The 22,596-nt window shown below is 43.7% G+C and overlaps 1 protein-coding gene across 2 annotated transcripts; it reads left to right on the top strand.

Moving 5' to 3' along the window:
* Positions 1 to 7,952: 7,952 nt before the first annotated feature.
* Positions 7,953 to 22,152, top strand: fdxacb1 (ferredoxin-fold anticodon binding domain containing 1). Of its 2 annotated transcripts, XM_031809476.1 has the most exons (8): positions 7,953 to 8,178; positions 8,425 to 8,595; positions 11,522 to 11,598; positions 12,030 to 12,307; positions 14,062 to 14,218; positions 14,297 to 14,500; positions 16,858 to 17,019; positions 19,890 to 22,152. In XM_031809476.1, the coding sequence occupies exons 4-8, from the start codon at positions 12,034 to 12,036 to the stop codon at positions 21,769 to 21,771; spliced, it is 2,679 nt and encodes an 892-aa protein (XP_031665336.1). In that variant the 5' UTR covers positions 7,953 to 8,178; positions 8,425 to 8,595; positions 11,522 to 11,598; positions 12,030 to 12,033; the 3' UTR covers positions 21,772 to 22,152. The 2 variants fall into 2 exon arrangements, with proteins under 2 accessions (XP_031665336.1, XP_031665337.1); XM_031809477.1 differs by lacking the exon at positions 11,522 to 11,598.
* Positions 22,153 to 22,596: the final 444 nt, after the last annotated feature.

Genomic DNA, 22,596 nt, shown 5'->3' with positions numbered 1-22,596 from the left:
GTGGTATATAGTTGGTGGTTGGTGGTATTTAATAGTTGTATATAGTTGGTGGTGTGTAATAGTGGTATATAGATGTTAGTTGGTGGTATTTAATAGTGGTATATAGTTGGTGCTGTGTAATAGGGGTATATAGATGATGGTATTTAATACTGGTATATAGATGGTGGTTGGTGGTATGTAATAGTGGTATATAGATGGTGGTGTGTAATAGTGGTATATAGATGGTGGTATATAATAGTGGTATATAGATGGTGGTATATAATAGTGGTATATAGTTGGTGGTGTGTAATAGTGGTATATAGATGTTAGTTGGTGGTATTTAATAGTGGTATATAGTTGGTGGTGTGTAATAGGGGTATATAGATGTTAGTTGGTGGTATTTAATACTGGTATATAGATGGTGGTTGGTGGTATGTAATAGTGGTATATAGATGGTGGTGTGTAATAGTGGTATATAGATGGTGGTGTGTAATAGTGGTATATAGTTGGTGGTGTGTAATAGTGGTATATAGATGGTGGTATTTAATAGTGGTATATAGTTGGTGGTGTGTAATAGTGGTATATAGATGTTAGTTGGTGGTATTTAATAGTGGTATATAGTTGGTGGTGTTGTAATAGGGGTATATAGATGTTAGTTGGTGGTATTTAATAGTGGTATATAGTTGGTGGTGTGTAATAGTGGTATATAGATGTTAGTTGGTGGTATTTAATAGTGGTATATAGTTGGTGGTGTGTAATAGGGGTATATAGATGTTAGTTGGTGGTATTTAATAGTGGTATATAGATGTTAGTTGGTGGTATTTAATAGTGGTATATAGTTGGTGGTGTGTAATAGTGGTATATAGATGGTGGTGTGTAATAGTGGTATAGAGATGGCGGTATGTAATAGTGGTATATAGATGATGGTATGTAATAGTAGTATATAGATGATGGTATGTAATAGTGGTATCTAGATGGTGGTATGTAATAGTGGTATATAGATGATCGTATGTAATATTGGTATCTAGATGGTGGTATGTAATAGTGGTATATAGATGATGGTATGTAATAGTGGTATATAGATGATGGTAAGTAATAGTGGTATCTAGATGGTGGTATGTAATAGTGGTATATAGATGGTGGTGTGTAATAGTGGTATCTAGATGGTGGTATGTAATAGTGGTATATAGATGATGGTATGTAATAGTGGTATCTAGATGGTGGTGTGTAATAGTGGTATGTAATAGTGGTATATAGATGTTAGTTGATGGTATTTAATAGTGGTATATAGATGGTGGTATGTAATATTGGTATCTAGATGGTGGTATGTAATAGTGGTATATAGATGATGGTATGTAATAGTGGTATATAGATGATGGTATGTAATAGTGGTATCTAGATGGTGGTATGTAATAGTGGTATATAGATGGTGGTGTGTAATAGTGGTATATAGATGGTGATTGGTGGTATGTATTAGTGGTGTATAGTTGGTGTGTGTAATAGTGGTATATAGTTGGTGGTCTGTATTAGTAGTATATAGATAGTGGTATATAGATGGTGGTATGTAATAGTGGTATATAGTTGGTGGTGTGTAATAGTGGTATATAGATGGTGGTATGTAATAGTGGTATATAGATGGTGGTATATAATAGTGGTATATAGATGGTGGTGTGTAATAGTGGTATATAGATGGTGGTATATAGATAGTGGTATGTAATAGTGGTATATAGATGTTAGTTGATGGTATTTAATAGTGGTATATAGATGGTGGTATGTAATAGTGGTGTATAGATGGTGGTATATAATAGTGGTATTTAGATGGTGGTTGGTGGTATGTAATAGTGGTATATAGATGATGGTATTTAATACTGGTATATTGATGGTGGTTGGTGGTATATAATAGTGGTATATAGATGGTGGTATATAATAGTGGTATATAGATGTTAGTTGGTGGTATTTAATAGTGGTATATAGATGGTGGTATGTAATAGTGGTATATAGATGGTGGTGTGTAATAGTGGTATATAGATGGTGGTGTGTAATAGTGGTATATAGATGGTGGTATTTAATAGTGGTATATAGTTGGTGGTGTGTAATAGTGGTATATAGATGTTAGTTGGTGGTATTTAATAGTGGTATATAGTTGGTGGTGTGTAATAGTGGTATATAGATGTTAGTTGGTGGTATTTAATAGTGGTATATAGTTGGTGGTGTGTAATAGGGGTATATAGATGTTAGTTGGTGGTATTTAATAGTGGTATATAGTTGGTGGTGTGTAATAGTGGTATATAGATGTTAGTTGGTGGCATTTCATAGTTGTATATAGTTGGTGGTGTGTAATAGTGGTATATAGATGTTAGTTGGTGGTATTTAATAGTGGTATATAGTTGGTGGTGTGTAATAGTGGTATATAGATGTTAGTTGGTGGTATTTAATAGTGGTATATAGTTGGTGGTGTGTAATAGGGGTATATAGATGTTAGTTGGTGGTATTTAATAGTGGTATATAGATGTTAGTTGGTGGTATTTAATAGTGGTATATAGTTGGTGGTGTGTAATAGTGGTATATAGATGGTGGTGTGTAATAGTGGTATAGAGATGGCAGTATGTAATAGTGGTATATAGATGATGGTATGTAATAGTAGTATATAGATGATGGTATGTAATATTGGTATATAGATGGTGGTATGTAATAGTGGTATATAGATGATGGTATGTAATAGTGGTATATAGATGATGGTATGTAATAGTGGTATCTAGATGGTGGTATGTAATAGTGGTATATAGATGGTGGTGTGTAATAGTGGTATCTAGATGGTGGTATGTTATAGCGGTATATAGATGATGGTATGTAATAGTGGTATCTAGATGGTGGTGTGTAATAGTGGCATATAGATGGTGGTATGTAATAGTGGTATATAGATGGTGGTTTGTAATAGTGGTATATAGATGGTGATTGGTGGTATGTATTAGTGGTGTATAGTTGGTGTGGTGTAATAGTGGTATATAGTTGGTGGTCTGTATTAGTAGTATATAGATAGTGGTATATAGATGGTGGTATGTAATAGTGGTATATAGATGGTGGTATGTAATAGTGGTATATATATGGTGATTGGTGGTATGTATTAGTGGTGTATAGTTGGTGTGTGTAATAGTGGTATATAGTTGGTGGTCTGTATTAGTAGTATATAGATAGTGGTATATAGATGGTGGTATGTAATAGTGGTATATAGTTGGTGGTGTGTAATAGTGGTATATAGATGGTGGTATGTAATAGTGGTATATAGATGGTGGTATGTAATAGTGGTATATAGATGGTGGTATATAATAGTGGTATATAGATGGTGGTGTGTAATAGTGGTATATAGATGGTGGTATATAGATAGTGGTATGTAATAGTGGTATATAGATGTTAGTTGATGGTATTTAATAGTGGTATATAGATGGTGGTATGTAATAGTGGTGTATAGATGGTGGTATATAATAGTGGTATTTAGATGGTGGTATATAATAGTGGTATATAGATGGTGGTTGGTGGTATGTAATAGTGGTATATAGATGATGGTATTTAATACTGGTATATTGATGGTGGTTGGTGGTATATAATAGTGGTATATAGGTGGTGGTATATAATAGTGGTATATAGATGTTAGTTGGTGGTATTTAATAGTGGTATATAGATGGTGGTATGTAATAGTGGTATATAGATGGTGGTGTGTAATAGTGGTATATAGATGGTGGTGTGTAATAGTGGTATTTAATAGTGGTATATAGTTGGTGGTGTGTAATAGTGGTATATAGATGTTAGTTGGTGGTATTTAATAGTGGTATATAGTTGGTGGTGTGTAATAGGGGTATATAGATGTTAGTTGGTGGTATTTAATAGTGGTATATAGTTGGTGGTGTGTAATAGTGGTATATAGATGTTAGTTGGTGGCATTTCATAGTTGTATATAGTTGGTGGTGTGTAATAGTGGTATATAGATGTTAGTTGGTGGTATTTAATAGTGGTATATAGTTGGTGGTGTGTAATAGTGGTATATAGATGTTAGTTGGTGGTATTTAATAGTGGTATATAGTTGGTGGTGTGTAATAGGGGTATATAGATGTTAGTTGGTGGTATTTAATAGTGGTATATAGATGTTAGTTGGTGGTATTTAATAGTGGTATATAGTTGGTGGTGTGTAATAGTGGTATATAGATGGTGGTGTGTAATAGTGGTATAGAGATGGCAGTATGTAATAGTGGTATATAGATGATGGTATGTAATAGTAGTATATAGATGATGGTATGTAATAGTGGTATCTAGATGGTGGTATGTAATAGTGGTATATAGATGATGGTATGTAATATTGGTATATAGATGGTGGTATTTAATAGTGGTATATAGTTGGTGGTGTGTAATAGTGGTATATAGATGTTAGTTGGTGGTATTTAATAGTGGTATATAGTTGGTGGTGTGTAATAGGGGTATATAGATGTTAGTTGGTGGTATTTAATAGTGGTATATAGTTGGTGGTGTGTAATAGTGGTATATAGATGTTAGTTGGTGGCATTTCATAGTTGTATATAGTTGGTGGTGTGTAATAGTGGTATATAGATGTTAGTTGGTGGTATTTAATAGTGGTATATAGTTGGTGGTGTGTAATAGTGGTATATAGATGTTAGTTGGTGGTATTTAATAGTGGTATATAGTTGGTGGTGTGTAATAGGGGTATATAGATGTTAGTTGGTGGTATTTAATAGTGGTATATAGATGTTAGTTGGTGGTATTTAATAGTGGTATATAGTTGGTGGTGTGTAATAGTGGTATATAGATGGTGGTGTGTAATAGTGGTATAGAGATGGCAGTATGTAATAGTGGTATATAGATGATGGTATGTAATAGTAGTATATAGATGATGGTATGTAATAGTGGTATCTAGATGGTGGTATGTAATAGTGGTATATAGATGATGGTATGTAATATTGGTATCTAGATGGTGGTATGTAATAGTGGTATATAGATGATGGTATGTAATAGTGGTATATAGATGATGGTATGTAATAGTGGTATCTAGATGGTGGTATGTAATAGTGGTATATAGATGGTGGTGTGTAATAGTGGTATCTAGATGGTGGTATGTAATAGTGGTATATAGATGATGGTATGTAATAGTGGTATCTAGATGGTGGTGTGTAATAGTGGTATATAGATGGTGGTATGTAATAGTAGTATATAGATGGTGGTATATAATAGTGGTATATAGATGGTGGTATGTAATAGTGGTGTATAGATGGTGGTATATAATAGTGGTATTTAGATGGTGGTATATAATAGTGGTATATAGATGGTGGTTGGTGGTATGTAATAGTGGTATATAGATGATGGTATTTAATACTGGTATATTGATGGTGGTTGGTGGTATATAATAGTGGTATATAGATGGTGGTATATAATAGTGGTATATAGATGTTAGTTGGTGGTATTTAATAGTGGTATATAGATGGTGGTATGTAATAGTGGTATATAGATGGTGGTGTGTAATAGTGGTATATAGATGGTGGTGTGTAATAGTGGTATATAGATGGTGGTATTTAATAGTGGTATATAGTTGGTGGTGTGTAATAGTGGTATATAGATGTTAGTTGGTGGTATTTAATAGTGGTATATAGTTGGTGGTGTGTAATAGGGGTATATAGATGTTAGTTGGTGGTATTTAATAGTGGTATATAGTTGGTGGTGTGTAATAGTGGTATATAGATGTTAGTTGGTGGCATTTCATAGTTGTATATAGTTGGTGGTGTGTAATAGTGGTATATAGATGTTAGTTGGTGGTATTTAATAGTGGTATATAGTTGGTGGTGTGTAATAGTGGTATATAGATGTTAGTTGGTGGTATTTAATAGTGGTATATAGTTGGTGGTGTGTAATAGGGGTATATAGATGTTAGTTGGTGGTATTTAATAGTGGTATATAGATGTTAGTTGGTGGTATTTAATAGTGGTATATAGTTGGTGGTGTGTAATAGTGGTATATAGATGGTGGTGTGTAATAGTGGTATAGAGATGGCAGTATGTAATAGTGGTATATAGATGATGGTATGTAATAGTAGTATATAGATGATGGTATGTAATAGTGGTATCTAGATGGTGGTATGTAATAGTGGTATATAGATGATGGTATGTAATATTGGTATCTAGATGGTGGTATGTAATAGTGGTATATAGATGATGGTATGTAATAGTGGTATATAGATGATGGTATGTAATAGTGGTATCTAGATGGTGGTATGTAATAGTGGTATATAGATGGTGGTGTGTAATAGTGGTATCTAGATGGTGGTATGTAATAGTGGTATATAGATGATGGTATGTAATAGTGGTATCTAGATGGTGGTGTGTAATAGTGGCATATAGATGGTGGTATGTAATAGTGGTATATAGATGGTGGTATGTAATAGTGGTATATAGATGGTGATTGGTGGTATGTATTAGTGGTGTATAGTTGGTGTGTGTAATAGTGGTATATAGTTGGTGGTCTGTATTAGTAGTATATAGATAGTGGTATATAGATGGTGGTATGTAATAGTGGTATATAGATGGTGGTATATAATAGTGGTATATAGATGGTGGTATATAATAGTGGTATGTAATAGTGGTATATAGATGTTAGTTGGTGGTATTTAATAGTGGTATATAGATGGTCGCAATTGTAAATGAGAACTTGTTCTCAACTTGCCTACCTGGTTAAATAAAGGTAAAATAAAAAAATAAAAAAATGGTGGTATGTAATAGTGGTATATAGATGGTGGTGTGTAATAGTGGTATATAGATGGTGGTGTGTAATAGTGGTATATAGATGATGGTATGTAATAGTGGTATATAGATGGTGGTGTGTAATAGTGGTATATAGATGGTGGTATTTAATAGTGGTATATAGTTGGTGGTGTGTAATAGTTGTATATAGATGTTAGTTGGTGGTATTTAATAGTTGTATATAGTTGGTGGTGTGTAATAGTGGTATATAGATGTTAGTTGGTGGTATTTAATAGTGGTATATAGTTGGTGGTGTGTAATAGGGGTATATAGATGTTAGTTGGTGGTATTTCATAGTTGTATATAGTTGGTGGTGTGTAATAGTGGTATATAGATGTTAGTTGGTGGTATTTAATAGTGGTATATAGTTGGTGGTGTGTAATAGGGGTATATAGATGTTAGTTGGTGGTATTTAATAGTTGTATATAGTTGGTGGTGTGTAATAGTGGTATATAGATGTTAGTTGGTGGTATTTAATAGTGGTATATAGTTGGTGGTGTGTAATAGGGGTATATAGTTGGTGGTGTGTAATAGTGGTATATAGATGTTAGTTGGTGGTATTTCATAGTGGTATATAGTTGGTGGTGTGTAATAGGGGTATATAGTTGGTGGTGTGTAATAGTGGTATATAGATGTTAGTTGGTGGTATTTCATAGTGGTATATAGTTGGTGGTGTGTAATAGGGGTATATAGATGTTAGTTGGTGGTATTTAATAGTGGTATATAGATGTTAGTTGGTGGTATTTAATAGTGGTATATAGTTGGTGGTGTGTAATAGGGGTATATAGATGTTAGTTGGTGGTATTTAATAGTGGTATATAGATGTTAGTTGGTGGTATTTAATAGTGGTATATAGTTGGTGGTGTGTAATAGTGGTAAATAGATGTAGATGTAATCGTGGCTATTTTTTGTCCTTTCCCCTTTCTTTTTATTTGTGTATCACAAAATGCAACCTGACCGATCACACACTCCTGCACAGCAGCTGTAAGCATGCACAAATAAATGTCCTAACGCCTTGATACCAAAGAAGGAGAAGAAGGATTTGACGCCATGATACCAAAGAAAGAGAAGAAGGATTCGGTAAGGGGTATGGTTACGGTAAGGAGTTAATTTTAGGGTTAGGTTATGGACTTCCCAAGGAACCTTTTATACCATTAGTTTTGTTTCTGTCCATACTACTGTAAGTGTGACACCGACCTTATTGTTTTGCTCATTCTACTCGTGCCGACCGGCTCCACTGCTGATGACAAAATAACATGAATCTTATGAACGATAATTAACCCAACTTGATGTTTCCCCTGCTGATTATTATTCACGATAAACAGCTTTTCATTGATGAGCGGCCGTGAGGCAGAGGCTAATGGGGACAGAACGTCACTGTTCAAATCTACCGGGAGGAAACGTGAGTTGCTTTGCCAATGTTAGCAACATTATTCTATTACATACATTGGCAAGCTAGATCAATGCGAGTAGACAGACACATGGCTAAGTTAGCAACTCTTCTTTCTGAAAGCCTCGTCTCGTGCATTGAGCTATGGAATAACTAGTGGGGGACGTCCCTATAGTCTAAAGAGGCTTCCTCACATTGGGAGCATCTCAATTGTATTTCCTTGATACCCCGAGTGTCCCTCTTCTTCTCTTCTCAAAGCACATTGGAGCAGAAGATCTGAGGATCCTGACTACTTCATTCCAGTGTTCTGTCAAAACGGCCTCTCAGGAAATGCTTTTGAGAGGGTTTGAGAGCAATGGCTGTCTTCTGCGCTGACCTGACAAACATCGAGACGGACACCAAAATATAGCTTTGGTGCAATTTCCAGAGGTATGTAGTACATTTTCACAACTAAGTACAAAACTCAAAGCAGATCATCAAAAATGCAGTTGATTCAAAACTCATTTTAAATTGACTTAGTACAATACACCAAATCACTCACTTTTCCACCAAACTTAAGTGTTTCATCTAGAAATACATGTTTCACATTGCAATACATGTTCATATAGAGTAATTGCCTTTCACAATGCTCACATTACTTTTGGCTATGATTGTCTTCTCTTTTGTTAAAATACATTTTACTATTACTTAATCCGACTGTTCTTAATTGATGATCACTTAAGCATTTAAAAAAAATCGAACTTTATTTGTCACATGCGCCGAATACAACAAGTGTAGACTTTACCGGGAAATGTTTACTTACCAGCCCTTACCCAACAGTGCAGCTCAAGAAGAAGAAAATATTTACCAAGTAGACTAAAATAAAAAGTAACACAATAAGAATAACAATAATGAGTCTTTAAACAGGGGGCACCGGTACAGAGTCAGTGTGCAGGGGTACAGGCTAGTTGAGGTAATCTGTACATGTAGGTGGAGGCGGAGTGACTAAGCATATGTAACAACCAACCAGCGAGTAGCAGCAGTGTACAAAAGGGAGGGGAGGGGAGGGGTGGTGGTGTCATTGTAAATTGTCCAGTGACGAATTTATGAATTTTTTAGCATTCTAATGGCTTGAGGGTAGAAGCTGTTGAGGAGCCTTTTGGTCCTAGACTTGGTGCTCCGGTACCGCTTGCCGTGTGGTAGCAGAGAAAACAGTCTATAACTTGGGTGACTGGAGTCTCTGATAGTTTTATGGGCTTTCCTCCGACACCGCCTATTATATAGGTCCTGGATGGCAGGAAGCTTGGCCCCAGTGATGTACTGGGCCATTCACACTACCCTCTGTAGCGCCTTACGGTCAGATGCCGAGCAGTTGCCATACCAGGCAGTGATGCAACCGGTCAGGATACTCTCGATGCTGCAGCTGTAGAACCTTTTGAGGATCTGAGGACCCATGCTAAATCTTTTCAGTCTTCCGAGGGGGAAAAGGCTTTGTCGTGCCCTCTTCACGACTGTCTTAGTGTGTTTGGACCATATTAGTTTGTTGGTGATGTGGACACCAAGGAACTTGAAGCTCTCAATCTGCTCCACTGCAGCCCCGTTGATGAGAATGGGGGCTTGCTCGGTCCTCCTTTTTCTTGTAGTCCACAATCATCTCCTTAGTCTTGCTCACATTGAGGGAGAGGTTGTTGTCCTGGCACTACACTGACAGTTCTCTGACCTCCTCCCTATAGGCCGTCTCATCGTTGTCGGTGATCAGGCCTACCACTGTGTCGTCAGCAAACTTAAGGATGGTGTTGGAGTCTTGTTTGGCCACGCAGTCATGGGTGAACAGGGAATACAGGAGGGGACTAAGTACACACCCCTGAGGGGCCCCAGTGTTGAGGATCAGTGTGGCAGATGTGTTGTTGCCTACCCTTACCACCTGGGTGTGGCCCGGCCTGTCAAGAAGTCCAGGATCCAGTTGCAGAGGGAGGTGTTTAGTCCCAGAGTCCTTAGCTTAGTGATGAGCTTCGTGGGCATTATGGTTTGAACACTGAACTGTAGTCAATGAACAGCATTCTCACATAGGTGTTCCTTTTGTCCAGGTGGGAAAGGGTAGTGTGGAGTGTGATTGAAATTGCGTCATCTGTGGATCTGTTGGGCCGGTATGAGAATTGAAGTGGGTCTAGGGTGTCCGGGAGGATGCTGTTGATGTGAGCCATGACCAGCCTTTCAAAGCACTTCATGGCTACCGACGTGAGTGCCACGGGGCGGAAATCATTTAGGCAGGTTACCTTCGCTTCCTTGGGCACAGGGACTATGGTGGTCTGCTTGAAACATGTAGGTATTACAGACTTGGTCAGGGAGAAAATGTCAGTGCATGTCAGTGCATGCTTTGAGTACACGTCCTGGAAATCCGTCTGGCCTAGCGGCTTTGTGAATATTGGTCTGTTTAAATGTTTTGTTCACATTGGCTTTCAAGAGCATTATCACACCGTCATCCAGAACAGCTGGTGCTCTCATGCATGCTTCAGTGTTGCTTGCCTCGAAGCGAGCATAAAAGTCATTTAGCTTGTCTGGTAGGCTTGGGTCACTGGGCAGCTCGCGTCTGGGTTTCCCTTTGTAGTCCGTAATTGTTTTCAAATCCTGCCACATCTGACGAGCATCAGAGCCGGTGTAGTAGGATTCAATCTTAATCCTGTATTGACACTTTGCTTGTTTGATGATTGGTCTGAGGGTATAGCGGGATTTCTTATAATTGTCCGGGTTGGTCTCCCGCTCCTTGAAAGTTGCAGCTCTAGCCTTTAGCTCGATGCGGATGTTGCCTGTAATCCATGGCTTCTGGTTGGGATATGTACGTACTAGAGGTCGACCGATTATGATTTTTCAACGCCGATACCGATTATTGGAGGACCAAAATAGTCGCTACCGATTAATCGGCCGATGTTTCTACAATTTATTTGTAATAATGACAATTACAACAATACTGAATGAACACTTATTTTAACTTAATATAATACATTAATAAAATCAATTTAGTCTCAAATAAATAATGAAACATGTTCAATTTGGTTTAAATAATGCAAAAACAAAGTGTTGGAGAAGAAAGTAAAAGTGCAATATGTGCCATGTAAGAAAGCGAATGTTTCAGTTCCTGGCTCAGAACATGAGAACATATGAAAGCTGGTGGTTCCTTTTAACATGAGTCTTCAAAATTCCCAGGTAAGAAGTTTTAGGTTGAAGTTATTATAGGAAATTATAGAACTATTTCTCTCTATACCATTTGTATTTCATTAACCTTTGACTGTTAGATGTTCTTATAGGCACTTTAGTATTGCCAGTGTAACAGTATAGCTTCCGTCTTCCTCCTCGCTCCTCCCTGGGCTCGAACCAGCAACACAACAACAACAGCCACCATCGAAGCAGTGTTACCCATGCAGAGCAAGGGGAACAACTACTAGAAGGCTCAGAGTGAGTGACGTTTGAAACGCTATTAGCGTGCGCTAACTAGCTAGCCATTTCACTTCGGTTACACCAGTCTCATCTCGGGAGTTGATAGGCTTGAAGTCATAAACAGCGCAATGCTTGACGCACAACGAAGAGCTGCTGGCAAAACGCAAAGAAAGTGCTGTTTGAATGAATGTTTATGCGCCTGCTTCTGCCTACCACCGCTCAGTCATATACTTAGATACTTGTATGCTCAGTCAGATTATATGCAACGCAGGACACGCTAGATAATATCTAGTAATATCATCAAACATGTGTAGTTAACTAGTGATTATGATTACTTGAGACTTAGATACGCAGGACACGCTAGATAATATCTAGTAATATCATCAACCATGTGTAGTTAACTAGTGATTATGATTGATTGTTTTTTGACTGTCCGTCTGTCGGTGCAGAGTGATGACGTCATCAGAAGGTGGGGAGGCGGTGCTTCTTGTTGGAGAGGGGAACTTCTCGTTCTCTGCCGCTCTGAGCCGGATCGTCACCACGGAGACAAATTACATCACCTCAGGGACCGATGACATCACAAGGGAGACCGATAACATCACCACGGGGACCGATGACATAGCCGGTGGGAGGGGTTTAAGGATCACAGCCACCTGTCTCCAGACCAAAGAGGAGGCGCTACGACACCACGGCTCTGCCCACAACATACACACAATCACACACTCAGGTAGCTCCGTCCACAACATACACACAATCACACACTCAGGTAGCTCCGCCCACAACATACACACAATCACACACTCAGGTAGCTCCGCCCACAACCGCACCATTAAAGATTGTGGATAAATGAAGACGACTCAAGCCATTTACAGATTTGTGTTAATGGTTTCTGTCTGTGTAAGTGGGTGTTGCTTTTCTTCGTAACATCTGGCTTGGAGAGAGGGAAAAGCTGCTTCTGGTCTACTTATTGCCCCACCTATCCTTTCTCTGCCGTCTCTGGGGCACCCCCTCCACAGTTCCGGGGCAATAAGAAGACCAGTGTGGCCCGCCTCAATCAAAAAATATAATGTCAACTCAAATCAAATGTATTTATATAGCCCTTCGTACATCAGCTGATATCTCAAAGTGCTGTACAGAAACCCAGCCTAAAACCCCAAACAGCAAGCAATGCAGGTGTAGAAGCACTGTGGCTAGGAAAAACTCCCTAGAAAGGCCAAAACCTAGGAAGAAACCTAGAGAGGAACCAGGCTATGTGGGGTGGCCAGTCCTCTTCTGGCTGTGCCGGGTGGAGATTATAACAGAACATGGCCAAGATGTTCAAATGTTCATAAATGACCAGCATGGTCGTATAATAATAAGGCAGAACAGTTGAAACTGGAGCAACAGCACGGTCAGATGGACTGGGGACAGCAAGGAGTCATCATGTCAGGTAGTCCTGGGGCATGGTCCTAGGGCTCAGGTCCTCCGAGAGAGAGAAAAAAAGAGAGAATTAGAGAGAGCATATGTGGGGTGGCCAGTCCTCTTCTGGCTGTGCCGGGTGGAGATTATAACAGAACATGGCCAAGATGTTCAAATGTTCATAAATGACCAGCATGGTCGTATAATAATAAGGCAGAACAGTTGAAACTGGAGCAGCAGCACGGCCAGGTGGACTGGGGACAGCAAGGAGTCATCATGTCAGGTAATCCTGGGGCATGGTCCTAGGGCTCAGGTCCTCCGAGAGAGAGAAAGAGAGAAGGAGAGAATTAGAGAACGCACACTTAGATTCACACAGGACACCGAAAAGGACAGGAGAAGTACTCCAGATATAACAAACTGACCCTAGCCCCCCGACACATAAACTACTGCAGCATAAATACTGGAGGCTGAGACAGGAGGGGTCAGGAGACACTGTGGACCCATCCGAGGACACCCCCGGACAGGGCCAGACAGGAAGGATATAACCCCACCCACTTTGCCAAAGCACAGCCCCCACACCACTAGAGGGATATCTTCAATATCACCAACCAACCACCAACAATCCTGAGACAGGGCCGAGTATAGCCCACAAAGATCTCCGCCATGGCACAACCCAAGGGGGGGCGCCAACCCAGACAGGATGACCACATCAGTGAATCAACCCACTCAGGTGACGCACCCCTTCCAGGGACGGCATGAGAGAGCCCCAGTAAGCCAGTGACTCAGCCCCTGTAATAGGGTTAGAGGCAGAGAATCCCAGTGGAAAGAGGGGAACCGGCCAGGCAGAGACAGCAAGGGCGGTTCGTTGCTCCAGAGCCTTTCCATTCACCTTCCCACTCCTGGGCCAGACTACACTCAATCATATGACCCACTGAAGAGAGGAGTCTTCAGTAAAGACTGTGTCTCACTTTCTCTTCTGTCTCTGACACCATCACACAGGCTGGGTGTGTGTGTTCTATTCTGTTTTGTTTCTGAATGCACAATGTGATGTCCTTATGTACAATGTCTGTGTGTGTGTGTCAGGTGGGGAGGTGCTGTTTGAGGTGGATTGTACGCGTCTGTCAGAGTGTGTGTGTCTGCGTGGTCGACAGTTTGACCGCGTCATCTTTAACTTCCCTCACTGTGGTCGGAAGAGTGGCGTGAAGAAGAACAGGCTGCTGCTCAAACACTTTTTCCTCAGGTGAGACACACACACACACAACACACACACAACACAACACTGTTGAATCTCATCTCACCTCTAAGTGTGTGTGTGTAGCTGTGTGGGGGTGCTGAAGGAGGAAGGGGAGGTGCTTGTGTCTCTGTGCAACGGGCAGGGCGGGACTCCAGCCGACCGGCCAATGAGAGAGTGGCACAACAGCTGGCAGGTGGTCGCCATGGCAGCAGAGGCAGGGCTTATCCTGAACGAGGTCCGCCCCTTCGATGGCGAGAAACCTGACAGTTACCAATCCACCGGGTACAGGTGAGCTGATGGCGTCTCGGAGTAGGAGTGCTGATCTAGGATCAGATCAAAATGAATGAGAGGATATGGACATCGTGGCAAACCGACCAATCAATCAAATGTATTTATAAAGCCCTTTACCCAGCCTAAAAGTCCACAGAGCAGATACCCAGCCTAAAAGCCCACAGAGCAGATACCGGGCCTAAAAGCCCACAGAGCAGATACCCAGCCTAAAAGCCCACAGAGCAGATACCCGGCCTAAAAGCCCACAGAGCAGATACCCAGCCTAAAAGCCCACAGAGCAGATACCCGGCCTAAAAGCCCACAGAGCAGATACCCGGCCTAAAAGCCCACAGAGCAGATACCCGGCCTAAAAGCCCACAGAGCAGATACCCGGCCTAAAAGCCCACAGAGCAGACACCCGGCCTAAAAGCCCACAGAGCAGATACCCACAGAGCAGATACCCAGCCTAAATGCCCACAGAGCAGATACCTGGCCTAAAAGCCCACAGAGCAGATACCCGGCCTAAAAGCCCACAGAGCAGATACCCGGCCTAAAAGCCCACAGAGCAGATACCCGGCCTAAAAGCCCACAGAGCAGATACCCACAGAGCAGATACCCAGCCTAAAAGCCCACAGAGCAGATACCCAGCATAAAAGCCCACAGAGCAGATACCCGGCCTAAAAGCCCACAGAGCAGATACCCAGCCTAAAAGCCCACAGAGCAGATACCCAGCATAAAAGCCCACAGAGCAGATACCCAGCCTAAAAGCCCACAGAGCAGATACCCAGCCTAAATGCCAACAGAGCAGATACCCGGCCTAAAAGCCCACAGAGCAGATACCCGGCCTAAATGCCCACAGAGCAGATACCCGGCCTAAATGCCCACAGAGCAGATACCCGGCCTAAATGCCCACAGAGCAGATACCCGTCCTGAATGCCCACAGAGCAGATACCCGGCCTAAATGCCCACAGAGCAGATACCCGTCCTGAAAGCCCACAGAGCAGATGCCCAGCCTAATTGCCCACAGAGCAGATACCCAGCCTAATTGCCCACAGAGCAGATACCCGTCCTAAAAGTCCACAGAGCAGATACCCAGCCTAAATGCCCACAGAGCAGATACCCAGCCTAAAAGCCCACAGAGCAGATACCCGTCCTGAAAGGCCACAGAGCAGATACCCGTCCTGAAAGCCCACAGAGCAGATACCCGTCCTGAAAGCCCACAGAGCAGATACCCGTCCTGAAAGCCCACAGAGCAGACACCCGTCCTGAAAGCCCACAGAGCAGATACCCATCCTGAAAGCCCACAGAGCAGATACCCGTCCTGAAAGCCCACAGAGCAGATACCCGTCCTGAAAGCCCACAGAGCAGATACCCGTCCTGAAAGCCCACAGAGCAGATACCCGTCCTGAAAGCCCACAGAGCAGACACCCGTCCTGAAAGCCCACAGAGCAGACACCCGTCCTGAAAGCCCACAGAGCAGACACCCGTCCTGAAAGCCCACAGAGCAGATACCCGTCCTGAAAGCCCACAGAGCAGATACCCGTCCTGAAAGCCCACAGAGCAGATACCCGCCCTGAAAGCCCACAGAGCAGATACCCGTCCTGAAAGCCCACAGAGCAGACACCCGTCCTGAAAGCCCACAGAGCAGACACCCGTCCTGAAAGCCCACAGAGCAGACACCCGTCCTGAAAGCCCACAGAGCAGACACCCGTCCTGAAAGCCCACAGAGCAGATACCCGTCCTGAAAGCCCACAGAGCAGACACCCGTCCTGAAAGCCCACAGAGCAGACACCCGTCCTGAAAGCGCACAGAGCAGACACCCGTCCTGAAAGCCCACAGAGCAGATACCCGTCCTGAAAGCCCACAGAGCAGATACCCGTCCTGAAAGCCCACAGAGCAGATACCCGTCCTGAAAGCCCACAGAGCAGATACCCGTCCTGAAAGCCCACAGAGCAGATACCCGTCCTGAAAGCCCACAGAGCAGATACCCGTCCTAAAAGCCCACAGAGCAGACACCCGTCCTGAAAGCCCACAGAGCAGACACCCGTCCTGAAAGCCCACAGAGCAGATACCCGTCCTGAAAGCCCACAGAGCAGATACCCGTCCTGAAAGCCCACAGAGCAGACACCCGTCCTGAAAGCCCACAGAGCAGACACCCGTCCTGAAAGCCCACAGAGCAGATACCCGTCCTGAAAGCCCACAGAGCAGACACCCGTCCTGAAAGCCCACAGAGCAGATACCCGTCCTGAAAGCAGAAGGCAATGCAGCAGCAAGCATACCTCACTGGTAGTTAAAGAACGTAGCAAACATTGAATTGAGGTGAAGGCACCCAAGAGGAAGGGTTTTGTTGACTGTGTGTTTGTGTGTGTTGTCAGGAGCCAGGATAAGTGTTTCCATGCAGAGCAGGGCGTGACTCATGTGTTCAGTCGTAGTGTGGCCTGCAGCGCCCCCCAGAGGAAGGACATGAAACAGCACATTCTGGGAGGACGACCATTGACCTACCACATACCTGCTGAACTTTCACATTACATACACAGGTACGCACACACACACACACTGACCTACCACATACCTGCTGAACTTTCACATTACATACACAGGTACACACACACACACACACTGACCTACCACATACCTGTAGGGTGACCACATTTAAAATCCCCAAATGTGGTACAACAGGATGATTTTGTGGGACAACAGGATGATTTTGCGGGACAACAGGATGGTTTTGCGGGACATTTGCAGGACAGTGTAGCCACATGAATTATGGTTCCTCCAACGTCTGGCACTGCCCACACACACTGCCCACACATACTGTCCACACACACTGCCCACACACACTGCCCACACATACTGTCCACACACACTGCCCACACATACTGTCCACACACACTGCCCACACACACTGCCCACACACACTGCCCACCCACACTGCCCACCCACACTGCCCACACACACTGCCCACCCACACTGCCCACACACACTGCCCACACATACTGTCCACACACACTGCCCACACATACTGTCCACACACACTGCCCACACACACTGCCCACACACACTGTCCACACACTGCCCACACACACTGCCCACACATACTGTCCACACACACTGCCCACACACACTGCCCACACATACTGTCCACACACACTGCCCACACACACTGCCCACACACACTGCCCACACACACTGCCCACACATACTGTCCACACACACTGCCCACACACACTGCCCACACACACTGCCCACACACACTGCCCACACACACTGCCCACACACACTGTCCACACACACTGCCCACACACACTGCCCACACACACTGCCCACACATACTGTCCACACATACTGTCCACACACACTGCCCACACACACTGCCCACACATACTGTCTCAAGTTAGGCATACCTCATTTCAAATAGGCCATTTCATCATCACTGTCCATCCTGATAATTCTTCACCTATTTTCCAGGGAAATGTCCTAACTGTGTCTGCATGCCAGTCATTTTGTTTCATTCAAACTAGAGATACCAAACCAACGTTCACATGTTCAGGCTACCCTATCCACTGGCAAAACATTTTTTTAAAGAGCTGAAGCAAGGCACATAATTTTCCTTCATACGAAATTGCCACCTAGTTGCCATTGAAATGCATTGGGAGCTCATTTCAATATTGCTGTAGCACAAACAGTATAAATGCATTGGGAGCTCATTTAAATATTGCTGTAGCACAAACCGTATAAATGCATTGGGAGCTCATTTAAATATTGCTGTAGCACAAACAGTATAAATGCATTGGGAGCTCATTTAAATATTGCTGTAGCACAAACCGTATAAATGCATTGGGAGCTCATTTAAATATTGCTGTAGCACAAACAGTATAAATGCATTGGGAGCTCATTTAAATATTGCTGTAGCACAAACAGTATAAATGCATTGGGAGCTCATTTAAATATTGCTGTAGCACAAACAGTATAAATGCATTGGGAGCTCATTTAAATATTGCTGTAGCACAAACCGTATAAATGCATTGGGAGCTCATTTAAATATTGCTGTAGCACAAACAGTATAAATGCATTGGGAGCTCATTTAAATATTGCTGTAGCACAAACCGTATAAATGCATTGGGAGCTCATTTAAATATTGCTGTAGCACAAACAGTATAAATGCATTGGGAGCTCATTTAAATATTGCTGTAGCACAAACAGTATAAATGCATTGGGAGCTCATTTAAATATTGCTGTAGCACAAACAGTATAAATGCATTGGGAGCTCATTTAAATATTGCTGTAGCACAAACCGTATAAATGCATTGGGAGCTCATTTAAATATTGCTGTAGCACAAACAGTATAAATGCATTGGGAGCTCATTTAAATATTGCTGTAGCACAAACAGTATAAATGCCTTCACGACTATCTTCTCCAGCATTCTAAGCTGGGCCCTCCTGCTTTTTAAAAGGCGTTTTCATGTTAATAGCTTCAAATGTTTCAGCTTTAAATAGTTTCCACTGCAAATAGTCTGGTTAGTCATTTGATTAGATGTTCAGGAGTCTTATGACTTGGGGGTAGAAGCTGTTTAGAAGCCTCTTGGACCTAGACTTGGTGCTCCGGTACCGCTTGCCGAGCGGTAGCAGAGAGAACAGTCTACAGTATGACTAGGGTGGCTGGAGTCTTTGATCATTTTTAGGGCCTTCCTCTGACACCGCCTGGTGTAGAGATCCTGGATGGCAGGAAGCTTAGCCCCAGGGCCGTTCGCTCTACCCTCTGTTATGCCTTGCGGTCGGAGGCCGAGCAGTTGCCGTACCAGGAAGTGATGCAACCCGTCAGGATGAAGTCAAATAATAATAGTGGTAATTACATGGTAATTTTCCATTAAGATAAACTGTGACTTGCTTCAGCTCTTTAAAAGTACTTTTGCAGTGTGTTTGTACTATTAAGGATCCCCATCAGCTACTCTTCCTGGGGTTTATTATGGATCCCCATTAGTTCCTGCCAAGGCAGCAGCTACTCTTCCTGGGGTTTATTATGGATCCCCATTAGTTCCTGCCAAGGCAGCAGCTACTCTTCCTGGGGTTTATTATGGATCCCCATTAGTTCCTGCCAAGGCAGCAGCTACTCTTCCTGGGGTTTATTATGGATCCCCATTAGTTCCTGCCAAGGCAGCAGCTACTCTTCCTGGGGTTTATTAAGGATTCCTACTTGTTCCAGGAAGGGTAGCTGTTGCCTTGGCAGGAACTAATGGGGATGTAGCAATGTAGTGCGCTGCCAATCCACAGCTCTCTGCATCCTCCCCCCAACAGGGGGATCAGTTTGATATTTTTGACAGTCACACAAGTTCTAAAAGAATAAAGACATTTCAAATGTCATTATGTCTTTATACAGTGTTGTAACTCTCTTTCTCTCTCTCTACAGGGGTTTTCTCTCGAATTCTAATCATCCCGTCAGGCTGGTTCAGGACTTTCTGGTTCAGGCCCTGGAGAGGGAATGGCCTGTCTCCATGGTTACAGAGCCCCTCCCCCTGCTCATACACTCCTCCCCCCAGAGACTAAATGCATGTTGCCCCGAGATACAAGACACACATACACATTGCTACTGGCTACACCCCTCCCACACACACACCCCTTCGCACACACCCTCAGATGATCACAAACACATAGACACTCTACTGACAGACACACACATAACCTACGACTCAGAGGATGAGGGAAGGGAGAGAGAGTGTAGCAGCCGTTTTAAGGAGTGTGTAGGTGAGGGAGAAGAGTGTGTAGGTGAGGGAGAGGAGTGTGTAGGTGAGGGAGAGGAGTATGTAGGTGAGGGAGAGGAGTGTGTAGGTGAGGGAGAGGAGTGTGTAGGTGAGGGAGAGGAGTGTGTAGGTGAGGGAGAGGAGTGTGTAGGTGAGGGAGAGGAGTGTGTAGGTGAGGGAGAGGAGTGTGTAGGTGTTGGGGGATACGTGCTGCGTCCTTCTCTACTACCTCAGATGGAGATACTGAGAAAGGAGATAGAACACAGAGAGGAGGTTCTGCATGGTGTGAGCGGCCTAGTCTTTCAGAGAGTTCACATCAGTCCCTGGTCCCCCCCTGCCTTCCACCAGCTCCTCCTCTGGGGAGCATGGCCCAAAGCCTCTCAGTCAATCCCTGACCTGGGGCGGAGTTTGGAGCGTCTGCTGACCCCCTATGGGCTTTCCCTGGCTGAGGAGCAGGGGTCTCTGTGGCTGGCAGCCGAGCCGATGGGACGGCTAGGCCGGCTGTGGGCTGATGACCTCACTGATGGCGTCAGTGTGTGTCTGAACCTTGACCTCCTGGCGTCACTGGTCTACTCCCTACCTGACTGGCGCCTGCTCTGGTCACCTGACCCCCGCTTCCTCAACCACTTCCTGCTCCGCCCATTGCCAGGGCAACCGTTCCATCCCTTCTCCCTGTTTCCACAGAGCTTTGTTTATGACATCAGCTTCTGGGCGGGGCCAGACTGGCAGGAGGCAGCGTTTCATGCTCTAGTCAGGGAGGCCAGTAGAGAGATGGTAGAGAACGTTACGCTCATCGACACCTACAAATCCAACACACAGACCGACGCACACCCTGACGTAACACACACCTACACACCCAACACACAGACCGACACACACCCTGACTTAACACACACCTACACACCCTACACACACCCTGACTTAACACACACCTACACACCCAACACACAGACCGACGCACACATTGACTTAACACACACCTACACACCCAACACACAGACCGACACACACCCTGACTTAACACACACCTACACACCCTACACACACCCTGACGTACCACACACCTACACACCCAACACACAGACCGACACACACCTTGACTTAACACACACCTACACACCCAACACACAGACCGACACACACCCTGACTTAACACACACCTACACACCCTACACACACCCTGACGTACCACACACCTACACACAGACCGACACACACCCTGATGTACCACACACCTACACACCCAACACACAGACCGACACACACCCTGACGTACCACACACCTACACACCCAACACACAGACCGACACACACCCTGATGTAACACACACCTACACACCCAACACACAGACCGACACACACCCTGACGTACCACACACCTACACACCCAACACACAGACCGACACACACCCTGACGTAACACACACCAGCTACTGTTACAGACTCACCTATCGCTCACACACACATGCCCTCTCACACACGCGCGCGCTCAAACTCCACACACACCTGCAAAGCCTGCTGTCCACACGCATGCATCTCACCGTCAGGTAGTGTCTGTCTGTCTGTGAGAGATGAGTGCAGTGTTGTAATATGCTGTTGGTGTCAGGATGGTGTTGGTGTCAGTACGGTGTTGGTGTCAGTACGGTGTTGGTGTCAGGATGGTGTTGATGTCAGGATGGTGTTGGTGTCAGGATGGTGTTGATGTCAGGATGGTGTTGGTGTCAGGATGGTGTTGGTGTCAGGATGGTGTTGGTGTCAGGATGGTGTTGATGTCAGGATGGTGTTGATGTCAGGATGGTGTTGGTGTCAGGATGGTGTTGGTGTCAGGATGGTGTTGGTGTCATTGGCCTCCACACTTACCCTGTAATGTCAAAGTGGAATGATGTTTTTCATTTTTTTTTTACAAATGAATAAAAAAAAATTAAGCTGAAATGTCATGAGTCAATCAGTATTCAACCCCTTTGTTATGGCAAGCCTAAATACGTTTAGGAGTACACATTTGCTTAATAAGTCACATAATAAGTTCCACATAAGTGGGCTCCCTAGTGATGCAGTGGTCTCAGGGACTGCATCTCAACGCTAGAGGGCTCCCTAGTGGTGCAGCGGTCTCAGGGACTGCATCTCAACGCTAGTGGTGCAGCGGTCTCAGAGACTGCATCTCAACGCTAGTGGTGCAGCGGTCTCAGGGACTGCATCTCAACGCTAGTGGTGCAGCGGTCTCAGGGACTGCATCTCAACGCTAGAGGGCTCCCTAGTGGTGCAGCGGTCTCAGGGACTGCATCTCAACGCTAGAGGGCTCCCTAGTGATGCAGCGGTCTCAGGGACTGCATCTCAACGCTAGAGGGCTCCCTAGTGGTGCAGCGGTCTCAGGGACTG

The sequence above is a fragment of the Oncorhynchus kisutch genome, linkage group LG29 (genome assembly GCF_002021735.2).
Source record: "Oncorhynchus kisutch isolate 150728-3 linkage group LG29, Okis_V2, whole genome shotgun sequence".
Taxonomy (NCBI): domain Eukaryota; kingdom Metazoa; phylum Chordata; class Actinopteri; order Salmoniformes; family Salmonidae; genus Oncorhynchus; species Oncorhynchus kisutch.
The sequence above is the reverse complement of the archived record's forward strand: the minus strand, read 5'-3'. Positions and strand labels throughout refer to the sequence as shown.